Raw genomic sequence first — 24924 nt, forward strand, 5'->3', positions numbered from 1 at the left:
AGAATGTATATTCTGTGGATTTGGGGTGGAGAGTTCTGTAAATGTCTATTAGGTTTGCTTGGTCCAGGTCTGAGTTCAAGTCCTGGATATCCTTGTTAATTTTCTGTCTCGTTGATCTGTCTAATATTGACAATGGTGTGTTAAAGTCTCCCACTATTATTGTGTGTGAATCTAAGTCTCTTTGTAAGTCATTAAGAACTTGCCTTATGTATCTGGGTGCTCCTGTATTAGGTGCATATATATTTAGGATCGTTAGCTATTCTTGTGGCATTGATCTTTTTACCATTATGTAATGTCTTTCTTTGTCTCTTTTGATCTTTGTTGCTTTAAAGTCTATTTTATCAGAGATGAGAATTGCAACTCCTGCTTTTTTTTGCTCTCCATTTGCTAGGTAAATCTTCCTCCATCCCTTTATTTTGAGCCTTTGTGTATCCTTGCATGTGAGATGGGTTTCCTGGATACTGCACACTGATGGGTTTTGGCTTTTTATCCAATTTACCAGTCTGTGTCTTTTGATTGCGGCATTTAGTCCATTTATATTTAGGGTTAATATTGTTATGTGTGAATTTTATACTGCCATTTTGATGCTAGCTGGCTATTTTGCCCATTAGTTGATGCAGATTCTTCATTGGGTCGATGCTCTTTACCATTTGGTGTGTTTTTGGAGTGGCTGGTACTGGTTGTTCTTTTCTATGTGTAGTGCCTCTTTCAGGAGCTCTTGTAAAGCAGGCCTGGTGGTGATGAAATCTCTGAGTACTTGCTTGTTCGAAAGTATTTTACTTTTCCTTCACTTATGAAGCTTAGTTTGGCTGGATATGAAATTCTGGGTTGAAAGTTCTTTTCTTTAAGGATGTTGAATCTTGGCCCCCACTCTCTTCTGGCTTGTAGGGTTTCTGCTGAGAGATCTGCTGTGAGTCTGATGGGCTTCCCTTTGTGGGTAACCCGACCTTTCTCTCTGGCTGCCCTTAGCATTTTCTCCTTCATTTCAACCCTGGTGAATCTGATGATTATGTGCCTTGGGGTTTCTCTTCTGGAGGAATATCTTTGTGGTGTTCTTTGTATTTCCTGGACTTGAATATTGGCCTCCCTTGCTAGGTTGGGGAAGTTTTCCTGGATAATATCCTGAAGAGTATTTTCCAGCTTGGATTCATTCTCTTCGCCACATTCAGGTACACCTATCAAATGTAAATTAGGTCTTTTCACATAGTCCCATAGTTCTTGTTGACTTTGTTCATTCCTTTTTACCCTGTTTTCTCTAAACTTGCCTTCTCATTTTATTTCATTGAGTTGATCTTTGACCTCTGATATCCTTTCTTCTGCTTGGTCAATTCTGCTGTTGAAACTTGTGCATGCTTTGTGAAGTTCTCGTGTTTTTCAGCTCCATCAATTCACTTATATTCCTCTCTAAGTTGTCCATTCTCGTTAGCATTTCATCAAATCTTTTTTCAAGGTTCTTAGTTTCTTTGCATTGAGTTAGAACATGTTCTTTTCGCTCATGGAAGTTTCTTATTACCCACTTTCTGAAGGCTGATTCTGTCATTTCATCACAGTCATTCTCCATCTAGCCTTGTTCCCTTGCTGGTGAAGAGTTGTGATCCCTTGTAGGAGGAGAGGTGTTCTGGTTTCAGGTGTTTTCATCCTTTTTGCACTGGTTTCTTCTCATCTTTGTGGATTTATCCACCTGTCGTCTTTGTAGTTGTTGACTTTCTGATTGGGTCTCTGAGTGGAGGTCCTGTTTGTTGATGATGAAGTTATTTCTGTTTCTTAGTTTTCCTTCTAACAGTCCGGCCCCTCTTCGGTAGGACTACTGAGGCCCACTCCAGGCCCTGCTTGCCTGGGGATCACCTGCAGCAGCTGCAGAACAGTAACGGTTGCTACCAGTTTCTTCTGCTTTGTCACAGAAGGATACCTGCCAAATGTCAGTGTGAGCTCTCCTTTATGTGGTGACTCTTTGGATATATGGGGGTCAGGGAGCTGCTTGAGGAAACAGTCTGTCCTTTATAGTAGCTCAAGTGCTGAGCTGTGAGCTCTGTTGTTCATTCAGAGCTGCTGGGCAGGTACGTTTAAGTCTGCAGCAGCAGAACTCATAAACCCCTTTTTTTCCCTAGGTGTTCTGTCCCGGGGTGTTAGGGCTTTATTTAGGAATTTCTGTTATGCTGCTGCCTTTTTTTCAGGGCTGCTCTGCCCAGCAAGGAGGCAGGCTAGTCACTGTCTGCCTGCAGAGGCTTTGCTGAGCTGCTGTGTGCTCCGCCCAGCTGCCATGTGAACTTCTCTGCAGTCTTGTTTATATGGGTGTAGTTAGAACTGCCTCAGCAATGGTGGCCCACCTCTGTAATGATGGACTCACTCTCTCTGTAATGGCGGGTCGCCTCAGCAAAGGCGGACTACCTCCGTAGTGGTGGAGTGCCTCGGTAGTGGCGGACGCCCCGCCCCTACAGGGCTGGACCATCCCAGGTTCAGCTGTGCTTGCTGTGAAGCTCTCAACCCAGAGCATTTCAAATTGCTGTTTCTGTGTGTGTGTGGGGTGGGGTGGGACCAGCCAAGCCTGATCACCTGGCTCCCTGCCTCAGAGCCTTTTTTTTCCTTTAGTTGAACGGTTGACTGTCTCGCCTGCTGAAAAGGTGCCTGGATCTGTGTGTTTTCCCGTGCGGCGACCCACTGAGCTGGCTGAAACAGCAGCGCTGAGATTCGTGGCACTTTTTTTTTTTTTTTTTTTTTTTTGCCCAGGAATCTCCTGGCCTGGCTCCCTGTTTCAGTCCCCTTTTTTAATCAGATGAATGGGCAACTGTGGCTTCCCGGACTTCCACTCGCCCGACCCAGACCAGTGTGTTTTTTACAGAGAACCACCGCGCAGGGGCACCGGCAAAACAGCCGCGCTGGCAACCTGTGGGGCTCCTCCGCCTGGGATTCTCCTGGTCTGTGGGCAATAAAATGCGGCATCCACTCACCCTCTGCGCTTTCACTGGGAGCTGCAAGCCTAAGCTGCTCCTAAATGGCCATCTTGGATCCTCCTCCAAACTCTTTTAGAAAGTAGAGGTGAGGAAAAGACTGCACAAATAATTATCTGAAACTAATGTTACCCTGATATCAAAGCAAGAAAAGAATGAAAAGAAAAAGCAAGTAAAGAAAACTACAGACCAGTATGGCTCTTAGACATATGTGCAAATATCCTTGGTAAAATATTGCAAAAAAATCAGTAACAAGTAAAAAGGAATGTAAAATATGAACGAGTCAGATTTATCCAAGAAATGCAAGATTAGTTTAACATATGAAAACTAAAGACAGTAATACAACATATTAGTAAAATCAGTATATGCAGAAAGAGCATTCGACAAAACCTAACACTTATATTAAAAACTCTCAACTAACTAGAAATTTAATTGTATTTCCTCAACTTGATGAAGGGCATCGACAAAAAGCCTACAGCTAACATCATACCTAATAAAGACTTAATGTTTTCCCCTTTAGATCTGGAACATAGTAAAGATGATGTCTGTTCTCATCACTTTTATTCAGCATTACAGCCAGAAGTTCTAGATGGTACAGTTCAACAATGGATAATACATAGATCCATTTAGATTGAAAAGGAAGAAATAAGGCATTTTTATTAGCATACTACATAATCTTCTATGTAGAAAATTCAGAGAATTCACAATAAAACTACTAAAACCTACAGAGCAGTTTGTAGTACAGGAGATAAAATACATAAAAATAAATTATATTTTTGTATGTTAACAGTGGCAGTCCAAAACAAAAATACCATTTTTAATAGCATCAAAAAATATAAAATATGTAGAAATATATTTAACAATAGAAGTACAAGATTTACACACCAAACTACAAAATATTTTGGTGAGAAATTAAATATCTAAAGAGACATTACATGTTTATAGATGTTTTAATATCTATATTTACAGATATTTATAATATCTATTTAAAATATTTCAATATTTTAAGTGATAATTCTCTCCAAGTTGATCAATATATTTAATGCAATCACTATCAGAATCCCAGTTTTTTTTTTAAAGAAATTGATAAGATGGCCCTAGATATGTACAGAAATAAAAAGGACCTGGAATAGTCAAAACACTTCTGAAAAAGAACAAAGTTGGAGAACACAACCCAATTTCAAAACTTATTCTAAAGCTATAGTAATCAAGTATGAACCTCACAAACATTATACTCAATGAAAGAAGTCAGACACAAAACATGACATGTGATATGATCCTATTTATACAAAATATGCAGAAAACACATTTTATAGAGACAGAAGGTAGGTAAGTGGTTGCCTGCAGCTGGAGATGGGAGTAGGGACTGACTCTACATAAAAGGAGTTTTTCATGTTGATGGAGCTGTTCTAAAACTGGATTATGGCAATGATTGCACAACTCTACAAATTTACTAAAAATTATTACCTGTATACTTTAAATGAGTGCTTTTAATGGTGTGTAAATCTTATCCTTATAAAGCTTTATTGAAAAAACAAAAGGAAAGAAAATGATGAGCTTAGCCAATCAAATTTTCTTTCTGAGTAATCTGAACTAGAAAGCCCAACAAATAGAAGGCGTTACCTATGAGAATTGAAGCTGAAAATTTCAGTAGAGGGAGTCTGAGGTAGTCATGGTGATTCATGTGCATACCTATGGCGTCCAGAAGCAGTTATTAAGAGTAAACAGGATTTATAGAAAAGAATGGAAAGTATGCTGGGAGATGGAAATACCCTGTGAGCAAAACTAAATTGTTCATGTGAGGCAGAGAGGGAAGTAGAAGCTGGAACTCCCATAATTTCTGACAGCTTTCCAGTTCCAGTTTCCTCACAGCAGGCACATCTCACATTCTGGACTCCATTGTATAAGTAATTTATATATATAGCAAAAACACTTGACTGTAAAAGTTAGATATCTGCCGTAATAGCTTTATCAGATACCACTAATTATAAGTAATTGATGCATTTTTGGTGTATCCATAGTCCTTAATTAGAAACAGCTACAGATGATTCAGTGTCTGAGTCTTTTCTTGGGAAATCTCTAAGGTAGAAAGAGGTGGTAAGTAGAAATTCTGGCTGTCCAGACCTACTCTTGTCTAGAAACGTCAGAAACATAATTTTCCTCTTTTTTATTGTAATCATCTCAAGCACGACATACAGAAGTTTGCCTAGAAGGAGTCTAATTTCACACCATAACTGAAAACTAATACTTCATTTTAATGGGACTGTCACCCATAGAGGAATTTGAAGAGAAGAATCATATCTTCTTCCTATTAATAACATTTTCTTGTAGTAGTGGTTTGGTTTCTGACAAGTAGAACCTATTTTGTAGGTTATATATGTCTAAAAGGCATCTTTAGAAAACCAAAATTCATTCACCTATCATATGATGGCCCCTATAAAATAAGAATAAAACTACTATATATACATCTACAAAATGTATAGCGGCTTCTGAAAAACTAAACTCAAATAATTTTTATCTTTCACTAAATACTTACCCATTCAACGATGTATGAGGAAGAAAATGTCATTCAGGGACGGTGACTTATTAAACCTAGGACATATCAGAAGTATGTGGTCAGCCCCATGAGTCAGTTAAGACTTTTAATTCCACTTTAATTCATGAAGTAGAATACTCTCTTCATCTCCGTTCTGGGGATTGTTGTATTGATTTAACTTCTAAACTCAGTTTAAAATGGCTTTCTTCCAAGTAGTTAAAAAAATACATCAAAGTCATTTCCTTAAGAAATGAAGCACTCTGGAAAGCAAGGTAATGAAATAAGCGTATTTACTATTGTCCTTTGCTTTTGTTATTTGATAAACAAGTTTTATACAAAAATTTTTAGAATTTATTATAACACTTATTTTTGGGTCAGCCATGATTCCCTACATCCCTCTCTTTCCTCGGGGTGCTTACTGCCCAGCATGAACCCCACTTGATATAATGAGTTTGTACACATTTCCATTTGCCAAGTGATAAAACTGGGACCTCTCCTAGATTCCTGGTTAGCAGAGCGCACCACTCCCTTTCCACCCATCACACATAAACACATTCAGGATCAATGGAGACAAGACAGAGAGACAGACAGAAAACAAAACAATCTATTCTTGGTTAAGTGTTAATCAGCTGAAGATTCATCTCCCTCTTAAACATCTGGGCAATGGTTCCTTTGATAGGAAATATCAGACAAGGGCACTGTGGGTATTTTATCTCAGGATGAAAAAAATACAGGTTTTATTTAGAGTAGAAGAGTTAGTAAGATTTGTTGCTTTATTCCCTAGAAAGTTGGAATTCAGATCCAAAAAGAAGATGATACTAAAAGTATTTCTCTCTAATATTTTCCCATTCTCTTAGAGTGATGTGTATTTTTCCTATTTAAAATGAAACAAATTCCTAGAATCCTAGAATTTTTAAGATGGAACTTCTCATTAGTCTAGTGCTCTGACTTTATTATTTTAAAAATATGGGTTTTTGAATGAAAAATTATCTTATATACTAAAAATCTTTCAGAGGATTATCTGTGTACCTGGCATTATTCTGTATTGTCATAAATAGTTGTATATTAGACAGACCATGTTATCATGAAATTTACCTTCTAGCAGATAAAAAAGATAAATAAAAGTTAAATATGAATAATTAAGTATCAGAGATACGCTAAATAATAATAAAACAGTAAAGAAAAAGCAAGTGATGACCGTAGCGCCAATTTTCATAAGGTGCTCAAAGAATTCCTCTCTGGACACGTGCCATTTGGAAAGAGAACTAAATAAAGCGAGGAAGTGAACATATGGATATCTGGGAAAGAGAATTCAAAGAGGAAATCAAAGTGCACAGGTGCTGATATGTGGGTGGATTTAAGTTGTTTGAATAAAGCAGAGTCATCTGTGGTTGGCATGAAAGGAATGAAGGGAAGAAAAGGCAGTGGATGGCATCAGAGAAGGAAGCAGGAGTGAGTCCAGACAGGACCACGTAAGCCATGGTGAGGACAGCGGATTTTATTCTAATTGGATACACAACGTGATGGAGAGTTGAGAGCAGGGCAACAATATTATTTACATTTTCAAAAGACCTGAATTGTAAAACGACTAGAAGAAAACCTAGGAGGAAATCTTTTTGACATTAGTCTGTACAGTCATTTTTCAGATATGACCTCAAAAGCAAAGGCAACAAAAGCATAAATAGACAAATGAGATTGTATCAAATGAAAAGCCTTCAGTGCAGAAAAGGAAACAATCAAGAGGGTAAAGAGACAACCTATGGATATGGTTTGGCTGTGTCCCTACTCAAATCTCACCTCGAATTGTAGCTCCCATAATTTCCATGTGTCATGGGAGTGACCTGGTGGGAGGTTACTGAGTCATGAGGGCAGGTCTCTCCCATGCTGTTCTTGTGGCAGTGACTAAGTTTCACTTATTCTGATGGTTTTATAAAAGGCAGTTTCCCTGCACAAGCTCTCTTGCCTGCCATCATGTCAGACATGACTTTGCTCCTCATTACCCTTCAGCCATGATTTTGAGGCCTCCTCAGCCATGAGGAACTGTGATTCAATTAAACCTATTTCTTTTATAAATTATCCAGTCACAGGTATGTCTTTATTACCAGTGTGAGAACAGACTAATACACCTATAGAAGGAAAGTAAATATTTGCAAACCATACATCTGTTAAGAGGTTAACAAACGAAATATATAAGAAACTCAAACAACTTCACATCAAGAAAACAAATAATCCAATTTTAAAATGGGCCAAGGACCTGAATGGCTATTTCTCAGAAAAAGACATAGAAATGATCGACAGACTTATGAAAAAATGCCCAACATTAATAATCATCAGGTAAATGCAAATTAAAACCACAATGAGGTATCACCTCATACTTGTCAGAAAGGCCGTTATCCAAACGACAAGAGATTAAAAGTGCTGGCAAAGATGTGGAGAAAAGGGAACTCTTGTACATTGTTGGTGGAAATGTAAAACCGTATAGTCATAGTGGAAAAATTGTATGGAGATTCTCCCAAAATTAAAAATATAACTATCATATGATCCAGCAATTCCACTTCTGGGTATAAATCCAAGGAAATAAAATTAGTAGGTCAAAGGGATATTTAATTCTCACGTTCATCACAGCAATATTCACAATAGGCAAAATAATGGAATTAACCTAAGTGTTCATTAACAGATGAACAGATAAAGAAAATGTGGAATATACATATACATACTGGGATATCATTTTGCCTGGAACAAAAAAGGAAAACCTGCCATTTGCAACATCATGGAGAAACTTAGAGGTCATTATGCTAACTGAAATAAGTCTGGCACAGAAAGACAAATATTGCATGATTTCCCTTACATGTGGAATCTAAACATGTTGAACTCACAGAAATAGAGAGTAGAATGGTAGTTACCAAAGGCTGGATGTCAGGGGCTGGGTAGCGTGGGACTGAGAAGAGGTTGGTCAAATGATACGAAGTTTCAGTTAGGCAGGAGGAATACCTTCTGGAGACCTATTTTACAATCTAGTGTCTATAATTAATAATAACATATTTTGTACTTGGAAATTACTAAGAGAGTAGATTTTAAATGTTCTGATCACAAAAAAACTAATAAGTATTGTAAGATGATATGTTAATCAGCTTGATTTAATCATTCCACAACACACACACACACACACACACACATCTCAAAACATCACATTGTACACCATATATATATATATGCTGTACACACACACACACATCTCTCTCAAAGGAGGGAAAGCCAGAGAGGACTTGCCATCCATTGGAAGGTCAGTTTAATACTGTGTTTTTTATGTGGATTTGCCTGCTTCTCTAGCTCAACAGTGGAATCTTTCAGAGCAAAGAACCTCTCTCCATGCTGAACAGAGCCCCTAGCACCGGGAGAAGGCTAAATATTTATGAGGTTGTACCATAATGACAGAAAATGATGGAGGAAAGTTCAAACCACAAAAGGTGGAGCCTTCTGAAGAGATAGTTTCTTGTCTAGAATTGAATAAGTTTTGAGGAGGTAGCACCAGCTGCAAAGAAGAAAGGAGTCATTTTGGGAAAAGAAAAACCATGAGTGAAGGTACATTGAAAGGAAGATAGAGTATGTTTGTTGTTGGAGTGCAGGCTGTTTTAAGACCTTTGTTAGCTTTAGGACTTCTGACTTTTGGTCCCTTTTCTCAAACATTGAATTGCCCCCACATCCTGTGTTAACTGAATTTGTAGATGATAATTTATAAAATTACAAAAGTTGTAAAATCTTATACAAATTTATCAAAAGTTATAAAAATGATATAAGTTGAATATCCCTTATTCAAAGTGATTGGGATCAGAAGTGTTTCAGACCTTAATGGATTTTAAGGTTGTATGTATTTTGTAGACACATTAGGGAAATCATTTATTAATTTAGATATTGTTGCTTTCTTTTGTATATTGGAGGCAATAATTTTGTGTTTGAGATCTCAAAGATTTCATTAAGCCCTTGGAAATATTTTAGGTCCAAGATAACTGTTATCAAAGAGCCTAACAGATAAAACAGTCCTAAAAATAAAATAAAATAATGACATACAATAAACCTCCCAACAAAGAAAAGCTCAGGTCCAGATAGCCTCACTAAAGAATTCCATAAAAAAATTAAAAAAGAATTAACACCAGTACTTCTCAAACTTTTATAAAAGAGAAGGGAGCACTTTCAAATACATTCTATGAGGCTAAAATTATGCAGATACCAAAATCATACACAAAGACTACAAGAAAAGAATACTGCAGACCAATATTCTTATATTGATACAAAAACCCTCAACAAAATATTAGCAAACCAAATTCAGTAACACATTAAGAGGATTAGACATCGTGTTTCAAGTGGCATTTATTTGTGGAATGCCAGGATGGTTCAACATATGAAAATCAATCAATATAATATACCACATTAACAGAATGAAGGTCAATAGCCACATGATTATCTCAATTGGTGCAGAAAATCATTTGACAAAATTCAGCACCCTTTCATGATAAAAATGCACAATAAACTATAAATTTTAAAAAATTGCCACTGAATAATAAAGTTCATATATGAAAATCCCACAACTTTCTACTCCACGGTACAAAATTGGAAGCTTTTCTGCTAAGATTGGTGACAAAGCAGTGATGGCCACTCTCATCACTTCTGTTGAATAAGTACTGAAAGTTCTATTCAGAGCAATCAGGCAAGAAAGAGAAATTAAAAGTAGCCATACAGAGAAGGAAGTAGTAAAATGATCTCTGTTCTCAGGTAACATGATCTTATTTATAGAAAAACCTTAACAATCACACACACACACACACACACACACACACACACAAAAGATGCTGCTTACGAAAGACACACAACAGTTAAATTTAAAAGAGTGAAAAAGGATATACCCTGAATAAAATACATCTATATGAGAAAAGGTAGAATTTAAGGCAAAAAAAACTAAAGCAAAGTAAATAGAAACATTTCATAATACTAAAATACTTAATTTTCCAGGAAAATAAAACAAGTTGAAGTTTTCACGTTATCATATAGCATGAAAATGTATAAAGCAAAAATTAAGTGAAAAAGACAAATCCACAATTCTAGTGAAAATTTTAATACACCTTTCTCAATAGTTGACAAATATCTCAGTATTGGTGTAGCATAAATCAGTGTGACTAACAAACTTAATTTAATGGGCATATGTGGAACACCGCACCTAAACCACAGAAAGTGAATGATTTTCACGTAGATCAGAATTCATTACTGTCATAAACCATAGACTGTATCATAAAGCAAGTCTCAACAAGTTTTGAACGATTTACATGATATAGAGTGTATCTCTTGATCAAAAAGGAATTAATCTAAACATCAAAAACTGAAAGATAACTGTATACTCATAAATTTTAAACTACAGTAACTTATGTGTCAAAGAAGTAATCGTAATGACAACCAGTCAATAGTTTGAATAGAATGACAGTAAAAATATGGAGTACCAAAACTTGTGCAGTATAATTAAAGCCAGTCTTACAGTAAGATGTGTAGCCCTAAAATGCATATGTTAGGCAGGATAAAGAACGGTTCAAACTTAATTCTTGGAACAGCCATCTCAATAAGGCAGAAAAAAAGAAATAATAAACCCCAAAAATATTGAAGGAAGAAAACAGTAAAAAATATGAGTAGGAATTAATGAATTGGAAAGCAAACGTACCATAAAGTGGATCAACAAAAACTAATATTTTGCATTTTTCAACATGACTGCATAACAATAGAAACTAGAAAAATTGGAGAGAAGAAAGACCAGAAAAATAAGAATAAAACGTCAGTGAGCTGTGAAACAACTCAAGGGCCTCACATACATATAATTCCAGAAGAAGATATGAGAAGGATGGACAGAAAAGTTGAAGAAGGGCCAGGTGTGGTGGCTCACCCACCCCAAAGTAGTTCCAACACTTGAGAGTCCAAAGTGGGCAAATCGCTTGACTCCAGGAGTTTGAGACCAGCCTGGGCAATATGGTGAAACCTCACCTCTACAAAAGATACAAAAATTAGTCAGGCATAGTGCCAGGCACCTGTATCCCCAGCTACTTAGGAGGCTGAGGCAGGAAGATTGATTGAGCCAGGGAGATGGTGCATGCAGTGAGCCATGATCATGCCACTGCAGTCCAGCCTAGGTGGCAGCGTGAGACCCTGTCTAAAGAGGAGGAAAAAAAAAAGAACAAAAGGGAAAATATGCCAAGTGTATAAAATTATAAACCCATAGATTCAGGGAACTTTATGAGCCCCAAGTTGAAGAAACAGGAAGAAAACCACACCAAAGCATATCATAATCAAATCATGAAAAACCAGAGATAAAGAGAAAATCTTGAAAAAAGCTGTCGAAAAAAATGAAACAATAAATAGAGAGGAACAACGATAAAATTGACAGCAGAGTCTCTGTCGAGGACCAGCCCTGACGTGGACCGTGAGGGTTGCAAGGGACAGTGGAGACAAAGAAATGAAAAAATACAAGTTAAGAAAAGTGGGGACCAGGGGACCCAATGAAGGCCCCGAGCTTGGAGGCCCACACCATTTATTGGTGTACAACACAAAGCAAGAACCTGGTAGGGGTGTGGGGGACATAGCTAGGGCGGTTTGGCATTTCCTTTGAGGCATATAGAACAAATTCTATTCTAGATTTAATCATTAACTAAGCTAGAGGGGTCGTAGATAGGAACCAGCAAGTCTGGTCACATTCTTGTGCTTCCAAGAGGCATTCCTCCCTCGAGCACAGAGCATGGTGTTCCATGAGCTCTTCCTTTCTGCGCTAGATGAGCAGGTCATGGCACGACCTTCCTTCCAGCGTCTCATCGGGAACAACGCGTGCCAGAAAACAATAAAGCAACATTTTTAGTACTGGAAGCAAAAAAAAAAAAAAAAAATTCACCCTAGAATTCTGTAAATATTTTTTCAGATATATAAAAGCTGAGAAAATGCATATCAGTAAGGACATTCAGGAAGAGAAATATATGGTACCAGATGGAAATCTGAATCTAAATAAAGGCATGAAGAGCATTAGAAATGGTAAATATGTGAGCAACTATAAAAGACTTTTATCTCATTTTAGTCTCTTCAAAAGACAATTTATTGTTTAAAAAAAAATAAGTAAAATGTATTGAAGGTTTAAGACATACATAGAAGCAAAATATATAACAACAATGGCACAAATGCCAAAATGAGAGAAAGGTTATAAGTATACTGTTCTAAAAACTAAATGCCTTTGGGAGGCTGAGGCAGGCGGATCATGAGGTTGGGAGTTCAAGACCAGCCTGACCAACATGGTACCCCATTTCTACTAAAAATACAAGAATTAGTTGGGCATGGTGGCAGGCTCCTGTAATTCCAGCTGTTCGGGAGGCTGAGGCAGGAGAATTGCTTGAAACCAGGAAGAGGAGGTTGCAGTGAGCCAAGATTGTGCCACTGCACTACTCCAGCCTGGGTGACAGAGCAAGACTCGATCTCAAAAATAAATAAATAAATAAATAAATGCTTGAGCAAAGTTTAGCTTTTGATTAATGTGATCAGCATTTTAAAATTCATTTGCATTTCATAAGACTTCAATTTCATATTTGAAAATCAAACTCAACAGATTGTAAGTTGCCAACCACCTTGACTAAACTTTGGGTCCTTACTAAATATATAAGTTTGAGAATGGTTAACAAACTACACTGCAAATTTGCTATTTGACTTTCCTGAGAACCTTTATAAATTAAAGCTTGGCCTTTTCTCAAAACACGTGTTTCATGAAAGTTATAAATAGTAAAGAGGAATAATTGAAATTGTCTTCATATGACTTTAGCACTCATCTTTATTAAGCTTTTGTATCCATAGAACTGAGTCCAAATTTGAAAGTTATATTTGTATGAAAACACTTTATCATTTTCAAAATATCTTCTTGATTTCAGGAAAAAAAAGGAATATGTTCTATGCTTGATTAAATATTTGAAACTTACAGAATTTTGTCCTCAAAATATCAATTTATTTATTCATATATATAAATGTCCAGACTTCTTACAGTACTCAATAGGATTTTGAATTGATGCATTTTATTAAGATTCAGCTATATCTTAATGTATAGTTATATTTCTTTTATTATGTGCCTCTAAATTATGACACATTTTTGAAGGCTGAAAAAAATTCAAATAAAGGATAATCAGAAGGTTTTGTCTAATACAAGTTTAAATGTTTTTCTTCTCAATGAAGTCTATCAAGAAAGGTTATGGCCTGATAATAAGAGGAACAAGGATTTTGATTTCCCTTGTATTCTAATCCTCTAGCAGCTAATAGATATTTTAATTGCATCTTCCAAATGCAGCATAATGCCATGTTCAAAAGTGTTTTAACTAGTTATCAAAAGTAGGAATTAATTACATAGCTTGCTATTTGGAACAGTTTAGTGGAAGGAAAAGCTGTGCATTTCACTGAAAGAAGATGGGAACTAGAACAAACAGACCTGGCCTATGAACCTGGGTCTCTCCTTAAGAAAGTAATTCTACTACTCTCAGCTAATATTTACAGATCTGAAAGATGGAAATTATCTCCCTTACAGGCATCAGCCAATAATACATGAAACTGATCATAAAAGCTGCTTACAAATCGTAGCTGTAATTGTCCAACTAGGAAATTGTACATAATGTATTCATTCTTCTTTAAAAGTTGAATTCAGGTAGGTAGAATTAGATTTTTTTAAATTATTAATTTCTACTGTCATCCATTCTATTCATATGTTTCTACTGGCAAGCACTGGCATCACTTCTCTGAACAAGACAAGAAGTCTGCCCCCATGGAGTTACTTTCTGATAGGAAATAATATTTTTTTAAAGACAAAAGTAAATACATGGTAGTAATAGGAGTATTGTCGAACAAATGAAACAATGAGATGGAATGATGTGAAAAGGTCTGTGGACACAATTTAGTGAAGGTGGTTAGGGGAGACTTCTCTGAATAGTGACTTCTGAGCAGAGTCATGACTGTCAAGAAAGAAAGAAGAGAACCCCAAGGCAGAAAGGGCCTTGTCCGTTCAATCCGCCACAGCAAAGCCACAAGGTGGAGTACACCGACCCAGGGCCTGAATGGTTAGAGATGGACCGAGGAGCAATAGGGAGCCATTGGAGCAGTGAAGTTTAAGTTTAAAAAGATTTTCCTAAGCAGCTACTGCAGGTTCTCAGGGGAGAGAGAAGGGTGCTGGATGGACAGTAGCAGGAAAACTGGTGAGACATGTTTAAATTCATAATACATTTTGAAACTAGAGTTGATAAGGGTGAGAAACAGGACACTCAAGAAAGCCTACTCACGTTTTGTTTTGTGCAACTGGAAGACAGACGGTACCATGTATTCATCCAAGAAAGCAAGGAGGAGACAGATTTCAGGATAACAGTCAAGAGTTCTGTTTCGGGCTTGTTAAATTTCAGATGCTGATATAGAGAGTCAAGTGAATATACAAAGGAAGCAAGTGGACTTTTGAAAGTGTCGTTATTGGGTTTCTATTTGTTTCAAAATTATTTTCTGTATTTTTCATGTGCCAAATCTTGTTGTACTTTAAGCTGCTGAAGTGATCTTTGATTATAATTCTCTCAAGTTACTTTCCTTATAGAAAACTCTCCCGGACTATATCATAAAATAATTCCTTAAGTTTTAAACGTATCTGTCTGAACCTTGCTGCATCTTCCCCAGGTCGTGAGATGCACCATGTCTTAGTAGGATTATAACACATGGCAGCCCATTCATTAAGCATTTACTGAAGCATTTTTGTTTTCTATGTTATCTCAGGATATTCAAGGTGTGAGGTTGTACCAGATGCTATAAAGCAAGACTCAGCAAACTATGGCCCACAGGCAAAATCTAATACTCTGACTTTTTCAAAATAAAGTTTTATTGGAACACAGTTATTCCCATTCTTTAGATAGTGTATGGCTGCATTCAGACCAAAAGGCAGAGTTGGATAGTTACGATAGAGATTCATGGCCCACAACCTAAAATACTTAGCCCTTTAAGAAAAAGTTGGTTGAAACACTTTTTCCTAAAAACCTTCTCTGGGCCAAGCACGGTGGCTCATGCCTGTTATCCCAGCACTTTGGGAGGCCGAGGTGGGCAGATCACGACCTCAAGAGATCAAGACCAGCCTGGCCAACATGGTGAAATCCCATCTCTACTAAAAATACAAAAATTAGCTGGGTGTGGTGGCACATGCCTGTAGTACCAGCTACTCAGGAGGCTGAGGCAGGAGAATTGCTTGAACCCAGGAGGCAGAAGTTGCAGTGAGCTGAGATCTCGCCACTGCACTCCAGCCTGGGCAACAGAGCGAGACACCATCTCAAAAAAAAAAACCTTGGAATCAGGAAGAATCATGATTTTATGATTTGAAAATAGTGAATCAGAAATGAGCTAAAATTTATACTCATTTACCACCTGAAACAATTGTGAGAACACATCTGATAATCAACATTTAATTGTATTGATTTTTTTCTTTTTTTTCCCTCTAAAGCTGAGACTCAGAGTACAATTAAAACAATGGAATTATCAGGTAAGTTCTTTTTTTCTCTCTCTCTCTATCTTCATGGATAAAATCTCAATAATAAAACAAATTAGACCAATGAGTTTGGGGGCAGGGAGAAATAGTACAAGGGAAAACATTACATCACAAATAAAATGTTTAGAAAATCTTGAGTTTCAAAAAATGCAGACCAGGAGAACATATAAAGACATGTCTGAATGCTCTGTGACTAAGGTGAATGGAGCCAGCTCTAGTGAACGTATGAAGCCCGTGAGATTTCCCTCTGTCCTCTGCCCCTGAACCCACTGTTCCTGATCTGATTCTATTGTCAGTGTGCCCAGTCCCAGAAGTACAGTGTCTTCTCTTACTTTCTAACAAAATATGGCACTAGTATTCAAAAAGATGATGTTAGAAACCACAATTAACAATCTAAAATGTTATCATTCCAAGAAGTGCTCATATTTGCCACCCTTAGTTCTAGACTGAATGTGTTTTGGATAATGGAGCAACGGGAATTGAAGATCGTTGGGCAAAGGAAGATGGCAATGTTGAATCTTGCTGTCTTGAAATCATAGTTATTTGAAAGATTTTTATCTTTCCACATTCTACCTGGTACTTATACAAACGACAAATCTTGTAAGCTCTCAATGCTGGTCATCTTTGATATATATAAACTAAGTAAAAACTAACACAGAAACAGAAAAACAAATTCCGCATGTTCTGACTTACAAGTGGGAGTGAAATGATGAGAATTCATGAACATGAAGAAGGAAACAACAGAAACTGGTGTCTACCTGAGGGTGGAGGGTGGGAGAAGGGAGAGGAGCATTAAAAATAACTATTGGGTACCAGGCTTAATACCTGGGTGATAAAATAATTGGCACAACAAACCCCCATGACACGAGTTTACCTATATAGCAAACACGCACATGTATCCCTGAGACTAAAAATAAAGTTTAAAAAAATATAAATAAATAAATAAATAATGTGAAATAAACCTATAGGCTCATATAACTTTTTAAAAATTAGAAAAATTTTAAAAAGTGACACTAAAAATTATGAGTGCTTTATTTTCACAGCAGATATTCTATTATCATCTTAGTCTAACTACTACCTCTTGTTTTCAAGGAATTTGAAGCAAATTATTATGCTTTTGACTTTTAATAATTATCTTCTATATCATACATCTCATTATTAAAGAAGTCATTTTATATTATTAATTCTCCCTACTTCACTAATCACCATAGTTTTTTATTGTTTCCATCTTCATAGACTAAAAATTGGCATGCACTAGAGGAAAAACAGCAAAACAAAACAGAAACAGTGCACCAGCCACTGACGCAGCTCTGCGAAGAGATTTTTTTCCCTCTGCTTCATAGATTGACTATCAAGGAGAAGTCAGAGATGATGAATTGGGAAGCTGCCAAATTGTCCATTCTTTTAAAAGAGGGACTGAAGCCTCCTTCATTTTGTTTCAAGAAATTTTATTTACAAAATGCCAGCTATACATTTAATTGATTTTAGTGGAATAAAAAGCTCATTTACGCTATTTTAATTTTTTGAGTTAGGTAAGCTAATTTTCCTAAGCCAAATAATAGACAAACAATGTATTTGAATAGTGAATTAGAAAGAAATGAGACTGGATCAATAAGCCACTAGAAAATTGAGTTTTATTTGTTTACATTCAAACTTCAAATATGTATTGCAGTTAAAGACTAAATCCAGATTCACCATTCCTCAAAAGATAAATTAACAAATTTATTAACAGGCTATCTCTATACTTCTGTTGACAACTCTAATAATTTATTTTTTTTCAGATTAAAGAATTCTTTAGTCTTATGTATTTGTCATCAAAGATATTAAAATGCCAAATTTGTGAAATATTTATCCAAGGGATTAAGGACAGGAATATTATTAAAAATAATTCATATTTCTGTTTTAGGTAGAAATTGGTATAAAATTATAGCCCATAGAATTACTAGTTCTTTTTCCATTCTATAAATATAAGCAAATATGTATCCAGTCTTTGGATATATCACATACAGTTCTCACATTTGATATTTTCTTTAACATTATGCAGATAGTTTTAATTTCCTTGAAAAGTTACATTTTTACACTACTTCAAAAACTATTACTAAGGGTCTAGAAATTGATGATGATTTATATAGAACCTTTTTGGAGAGATTAAAAAACAAGTAAGGACTGTATATGAAATGTCAATTATGACCAGTTATACATAGATATCATATTTTAACATTATAAAACAAAAATAGATCCATGTTGGTGACATCAGTAAGATGGTCAACTAAACAGCTTCTAGTGCTCTTCCCATTTCCCACAAAAAAACTGAAAACAATAAATAAGCAACTACATTTTGATCAAAATAACTAAAGGAAATCTGGAGAACAGCAGCAGAAATCCTGTAGACTACTGATACACAGGATGGCCACATAGGAAAGGAGAGGAAACACCTTGCATCTGCCATCCCATTTCCCTAGTTGGGATCAGCTCAAAACCAGAAGAGACCCCTTCCTGCAGGGAAAAGGTAAGCCAGAAGACCCCAACAGCTTTCATCAGTACCACGATACACACAGTCTTTACACTAGAGAATTCTGCAGTCCTTATAGAGTTTAAGGCCAGCTGAAGGAGCTCCCCAGAGTCTACATACTGAGCTCTCCCTAGAGAAAGAGCTGATGCTGTGCCCCTCCCTCCTCTTCTCAGCCCCTACCCCTTGCCTCACGGCTCATGCTGCTACTGCCCTGTACAATCTTGGGAACAAGTGCGTCCTGCTCCAAGGGTGAGTATGCATTACACCCCCCATCCCTGATGTTTTGTTACCACTGCAACAAACCCACCCAATAGCACACCATCCTCCAGCCAAGCTGCTTCTACATCCTACCCCTAGGGGCAAGTTCCATGGAACTACTCCCTTCCCCACATTCCAGTTACTGTGAACCCTCTTCTCAGGGCTGAGCTGAAATGACACTTCAATACCTGGGATCTCAGATCTTCCACACACCAGAGCAGGCATGCCCCTCAATGCCACACAAGACAGCATACCCCACCACCACCATCAGGGTATCACAAACTTCCAGCACACTAGAGCAGTCAACCCCCAGCCCTGACACTACAGATAAGACAGCACACTACCCACAGGGGCTCAGAGCCTTTGGCGCACAAGAACAATTGCATACCCCAGTGCCATAGTTGATAACAGCACCCTACCCCAAAGGGATCCAGAGGCACCACTGACCCATATAGCCATGATTTCTGGGGCCAAACAGATATGTCACCTCATATCCCAAAGAATCAGTGCCTGGCTTGAGCTGTGCCACCCATCCCTCCAGACCGAACAGCCACATGTCCTGCCTACCCAAAATTGGACTATATCCCTGCAGTCTGAACTGCTGAGACACATCACCTCTTAGGAGACTGGAGTCATTGTTGTGCTGGACACATCCCACCAAGGTCCAAGTTACAGCACTGTCTTGCCATTTCTGCATCATTGCTGCTGCTGTACCTGGCCTTACAGAGCCTGGGATAGTGGTATGTCCCACCATTCCAAGGTCCATAGTCGCCACTACATAGTACCTCATCATCAAGAGTCTACGCTTTTGCTGACTTTGGTGACTCCTGGTCCCAAATTACAGCTGCTCTCTGCTCCCTGGACCCAAGCTTCTAGGGAACTCCTTTTTCTAACAAGCTATGCCAGTGGTGTACCATGTCCCCCAGGGTCACAACCTCAGCTATATTTCAGCACTCTGGGCCTAAGCTGCTGACGTATGTCTCAGAGGAACAGACCCTGGCTTACTGGGGAAACTGCATTCACTTGTGCCTTAGAAAGTGAACCTGTGCCTTAAGTCCAAGGTGCTACAGTAGTCTCACAAGACACTGAGCCTATGACTTTTATCCACAGCTCCTCTGATCACCTATGCTCTGGCTCCCAGTGCTTCTATAGTTGCCTGTGGGCCATATTAGACCAAACACAAAAATAGACCTTTTCACCTAAGACTCCTCACTGTGAGAAGGACAAGAACAGGAGAATTTTTAAGCCTTTGCCCTAGCAACCTATGCAGCTACCATCACTTCCACAAATTCCTAAAAAACTAGACCACTGAGGCACCTACATTCATTGCTGACATTGATCACAACTACCAAAGCTGCACAAAGATTAACCCTCTGTGCCTACATGTAATCAGAGCCACCCTGCCCAACTAGAGGTGGCTTCCCCTACTAGAGTTTGAAAAAGGTAACTACATCACTAAATGTCCTGACATTAATGCACAGAACAAGAAACATGAAAAAGCAAGGAAGCATGGTACCACAAGGTAACCATAGTTCTCCAGTAACTGGCCTCAAAGAAGCAGAAAAGTGATTTAAAGTAATGAGCTGAACTGGGTATGGTGGCTCATGCCTGTGATCCCAACACTTTGCAAGGCCAAGACAGGCAGATCGCTTGTAGTCAGGAGTTCAAAACCAGCCTGGCCAACATGGCAAAACCCTGTCTCTACTAAAAATACAAAAATTGGCCATGTGCGATGGTGCACACCTGTAATCCCAGCTACTTGAGAGGCTGAGGCAGGAGAATCACTTGAATCTGGGAGGTGGAGGTTTCAGTGAGCTGAGATCACGCTACTGCACTCCAGCCTGGGAGACAGAGTGAGACTTTGTCTCAAAAAATAATAATGAAAATAATAAAATAAAATAATGAGCTGAAAAACACTTGTAGATTCAAGAGAATACAAATAAATGATTTGATAAAATCAGGAAAACAATTCATTATATGATTAGGAAATTCAATGAAAAGATAGATCTCAGAAAAAAAGAACCAAACAAATCTTGAAGCTGAAGAATTCAATCAAGGAAATAAAAAATATACTAGAGAACTTCAACAGCAGACTAAATCAAGCAGAAGATAAAAATCTGTGAAGTTAAAGATAGGTCTTCTGAAATTACTCCATCACATAAAAAATAATAAAAAATAGTGAAGACAGCCTATAAGATTTATGGAACACCATTAAGCAAGCAAATACTACAAAAGAAAAAGAGGCAAAGAAAGAGACAAAAAGCTTATTTAATAAAATAATTGCTGAAAATTTCCCAAGTCTTAAAAAAGATATAGACATTTGGGTTTGTAAAGCACAAAGGCCCCCAAAATATGCAACCCAAAGAGATCCTCTCTAAGGCACATTATAATCAAAGTGTTAAAAGTCAAAGACAAAGAAATTTAAAAACAACAAGAAAAAAGCATCAAATTACATGTAAGGGAATCAACATTAGATTATCAGTGGATTTCTCAACAGAAACCTTGCAAGCCAGGAGAGATTAAATGATATCTTTAAAGACCTGAAGGAACAAATCACTGCTAGAATGCTACATTCAACAAAGCTATCCTTCAAACTGAAGGAGAAATAAATTTGTTCCCAGACAAGAAAAGCTGAAGGAATTCATCACCACTAGATCTGCCTTACAAGGAACGTTTAAAGAAGTTCTTCAAACAGGAATTATAAATGACAATTGCTATTATAAATACATATAACATATCTATAAAGTGTAAACTCACTGATAGAGGTAAATACATAGTAAAATCAGGAGATACACAGAAAAAATTGTGTGTATCTCTAGTATGAGGGTTAAATGTCAAAATGCTAAAAAATAACTAAAGCTACAACAAGTTGTAAAATAGTTAATTATAAGATGTTTTATGGAAGCTTCATAGTAACCACAACATAAAAAGCTACAGCAGGTATACACATGATAAAGAGAAAAGAATCAAGGATTAACACTACAGAAAATTACCAAATTACAAAGGTAGACAAGAGAGAAAGAAACGAAACTACCAGCAATCAGAAAACAAACAAAATGACAGCAATGAGTCCTTACCTATCAATAATGACCTCAGATACAAACAGATTAATTTTTGTAGTTAAAAAATGTAGAATGGTTGAATAAATGAAAAACAAGATCCAACTGTTTGCTGCCTACAAGACACCCAGTTAAGCTTTAAGGGCACATAGGCTGAAAGTAAAGAAATGGAAGAAGATATTCCATGCAAATAATAAAGAGAGCAGAAGTAGCTATATTTACACCTGATGAAATATACTTCAAGTCAAAAATTGTCACAAGAGACAAAGAATGTCATTATTTAATGATAAAAATGTCAATGCATCAACAGGACATTACAATTGTATAATTGTAAATATATATGCAGTCAACATTGGGGCACCTAAATACATAAAGCAAATATTATAATAATGGGAGATTTTAATGCCCTACTTTTAACAATGGATAGATCATCCGGCAATCCCACTACTAGTTGTCTACCCAAAGGAAAAGAAATCATTATATTAAAAAGACACTTGCATATGTATTTTTATAGCAGCACAATTTACAATTGCAAAGATGTGGAAGCAACCTAAGTGCCCATTGATTAATGAGTGTATAAATAAAATGTGGGACACACACACACACATATATGTATACACACACACACATACACACATTGTGAAATACTTCTCAGTGATTAAAAGGAATAAAATAATGTCTTTTGCAGTTATTTGGATGGAACTGGAGGCAATTATTTTAAGTGAAGTAACTCAGGAATAGAAAACCGAACATTGTATAGTCTCACTTTTAAGTGGGAGCTAAGCTGTGAGTATGCAAAGGCATACAGAGTAATATAATAAACTTTGGAGACTCAGAAGGAGGTAGGTTGGAGTGGAGCTAGGGATTAAAAAACTACACATTAGGTAAGATGAACATTACTCAGGTGACAGGTACACTAAAACCTCAGGATTCACCGCTATATAATTCATCCATGTAACAAGAAACCACTTGTACTTCAAAAGCCATTAAAATAAAAGGAACATAAAATTAATTTAAAACTTAAAAAGCAGTAGATAGATGGACCAGATAGAAAATTAATAAAGAAACATATTGGACTTGAATTGCACTTTTCACGCATTAGACCTAACAGACATAAACAGAACTTTAATTTAACAGCAGCAGAATATGCCACCTTTTTCTTTAGTTCATACGGAACATTCCCTAGGATAGACCATATACAACAAAACAAGCCTTAACAAATTTAAAATTGAAATAATAGTATCATTTCAGACCATAATGGTATGAAACTAAAAAGCAATAAGAGGAATCTTGTAAAATCCACAAGTATGTGGAAATTAAATAACATGCTCCTGAACAACCAATGGGTCAAAGAAGAAATAAAAAGGAAAATTGAAAACTATCTTGAGACAAACAATAATCAAAGCAGAATGTACTAAAACCTGTGGAATGTAGCAAAAGCAGCTCAAAGAGAAAAGCTTATAGCAATACATGCCTAAATTAAAAAGCAAAAAGATCTCAAATAAGTTGTCTAACATTACACTTTAAGGAACTAGTCAAAGAAGAACAAATTAAACCCCAAATTAGCAAAAAGAAGAAAATAAAAATCAAAACAGAAATAAATCAAATAGAAAATAGAAAAATCATAGGAATAATCAATATAATTAAAAGTTGGTGCTTTGAAAAAATAAACAAAATTGATAAACCTTTAGCTAGTCTAACTGAAAAAAAAAGGAAGACTCCAATAAATAAAATAAAATATAAATTGAAAAAAAACATGAAACACCTCAGAAATTAAAAGGATCATAAAAGAGTACTGCAAAAATATATGCCAACAATTGGATAATCTAGAGCAACCAGATAAATTGCTTTAAAAACACAGTAAAACAAACAGCCTACCAGGATTGATTCAGGAAGAAATAGAAAGACTGAACAACAGACCAATAACAAATAAAGAGATTGAAGAAGTAATAAAAAAAATTTCCCAAAAAGAAAAGCCCAGAGACAGATAGTTTTATGGCTGAATTCTACCAAACCAATTAGAGAATTAATACCAAAACTTCTTAAACTCTTTTTAAAAATAGAGGTAGAATGAATAGTTCCAAACACATTTTATAAGGTCTGCATCACCTTGATACCTAAGCCAGATAAAGATATTACAAGAAAAGTGCAGACCAATCTCTCTGATGAACATAGATGCAAAAATCCTCAGTAAAATATTGAGGATTAAACTAATCCCAACAACATAACAAACTAAATCCAACAGCATACCAAAAGAATTACTTATTGTGACCAAGTGGGATTTATTTCTGACATGCAATTCTAGTTTAATGTATACAAATCAATCAATGTAGCACATCACATTAACAGAATGAAAGATAAAAACCACACAATGATCTTAATTAATACAGAAAAAGCATTTGACAAAGTCCAACATCAGTTCTTGATTTTGTAAAATCTGGCAACAGTTTAGGCATAAAAGGTAAGTTTCTCAATATAATAAAAAACATTTATGAAAAACACACTGCTACAATAATTATCAATTGAGAAAAATTCAAAGCTTTTCCACTCAGAGTCAGTACTGGATAAGGATGCCCAGTTTTTTCACTTCTGTTCAGCATAGTACCAGAAGTACTACAAGAGCAATCATACAAGAAAAGGAAATAAAAGCCATCAAAATCAAAAAGAAAAAATATCTCTATTTGCAGATGATGAATCGTATATGCAAAAACTCCATGATTCCACAAAGAAACTATTAGAACTAATAAATGAATTTAGTAAAGTTGCAAAATGTAAAATTAATATACAAAAGTCAGTAGCATTTGATATACAAATAATCTAACTGAAAAGAAATCAATTTCATTTATAATAGCATAAAAAATTACTGGTGGTTTCTGACTTACAGTGGGGTTACATTCTGATAAACCCATCATAAATTGAAAATACTGTAGGTCAAAAATGCATTCAATACCCTGATAAACCCATATTAAAGTTGAAAAATTGTTGAGTCAAACTATAGCAAGTACAGATGCTCCTCAACTTACAATGGGGTTATATATTAAACCCCACTG

The 24924-nt window shown here is 36.4% G+C and overlaps 1 protein-coding gene across 9 annotated transcripts in view; it reads left to right on the top strand.

Annotated features, from left to right (window-relative positions):
* EMCN (endomucin) overlaps nt 1-24924 on the top strand; it is a 113999-nt gene that overhangs the window by 55122 nt on the left and 33953 nt on the right. For 8 of the 9 annotated variants that reach the window (XM_012436547.2, XM_012436546.2, XM_064384056.1 and 5 more), the window contains exon 5: nt 16001-16039. The exons of the other annotated variant lie outside the window; for it this stretch is intronic. In XM_012436547.2, the coding sequence (XP_012291970.1) occupies nt 16001-16039 (39 nt within the window). The remainder of the gene's footprint in view (nt 1-16000; nt 16040-24924) is intronic. 9 annotated transcript variants of the gene reach the window in all.

This window comes from Aotus nancymaae, unplaced genomic scaffold, assembly GCF_030222135.1.
Source record: "Aotus nancymaae isolate 86718 unplaced genomic scaffold, 86718_ANA_hifiasm-v0.15.2.pri h1tg000033l, whole genome shotgun sequence".
In the NCBI taxonomy this organism is placed as follows: Eukaryota; Metazoa; Chordata; class Mammalia; order Primates; family Aotidae; genus Aotus; species Aotus nancymaae.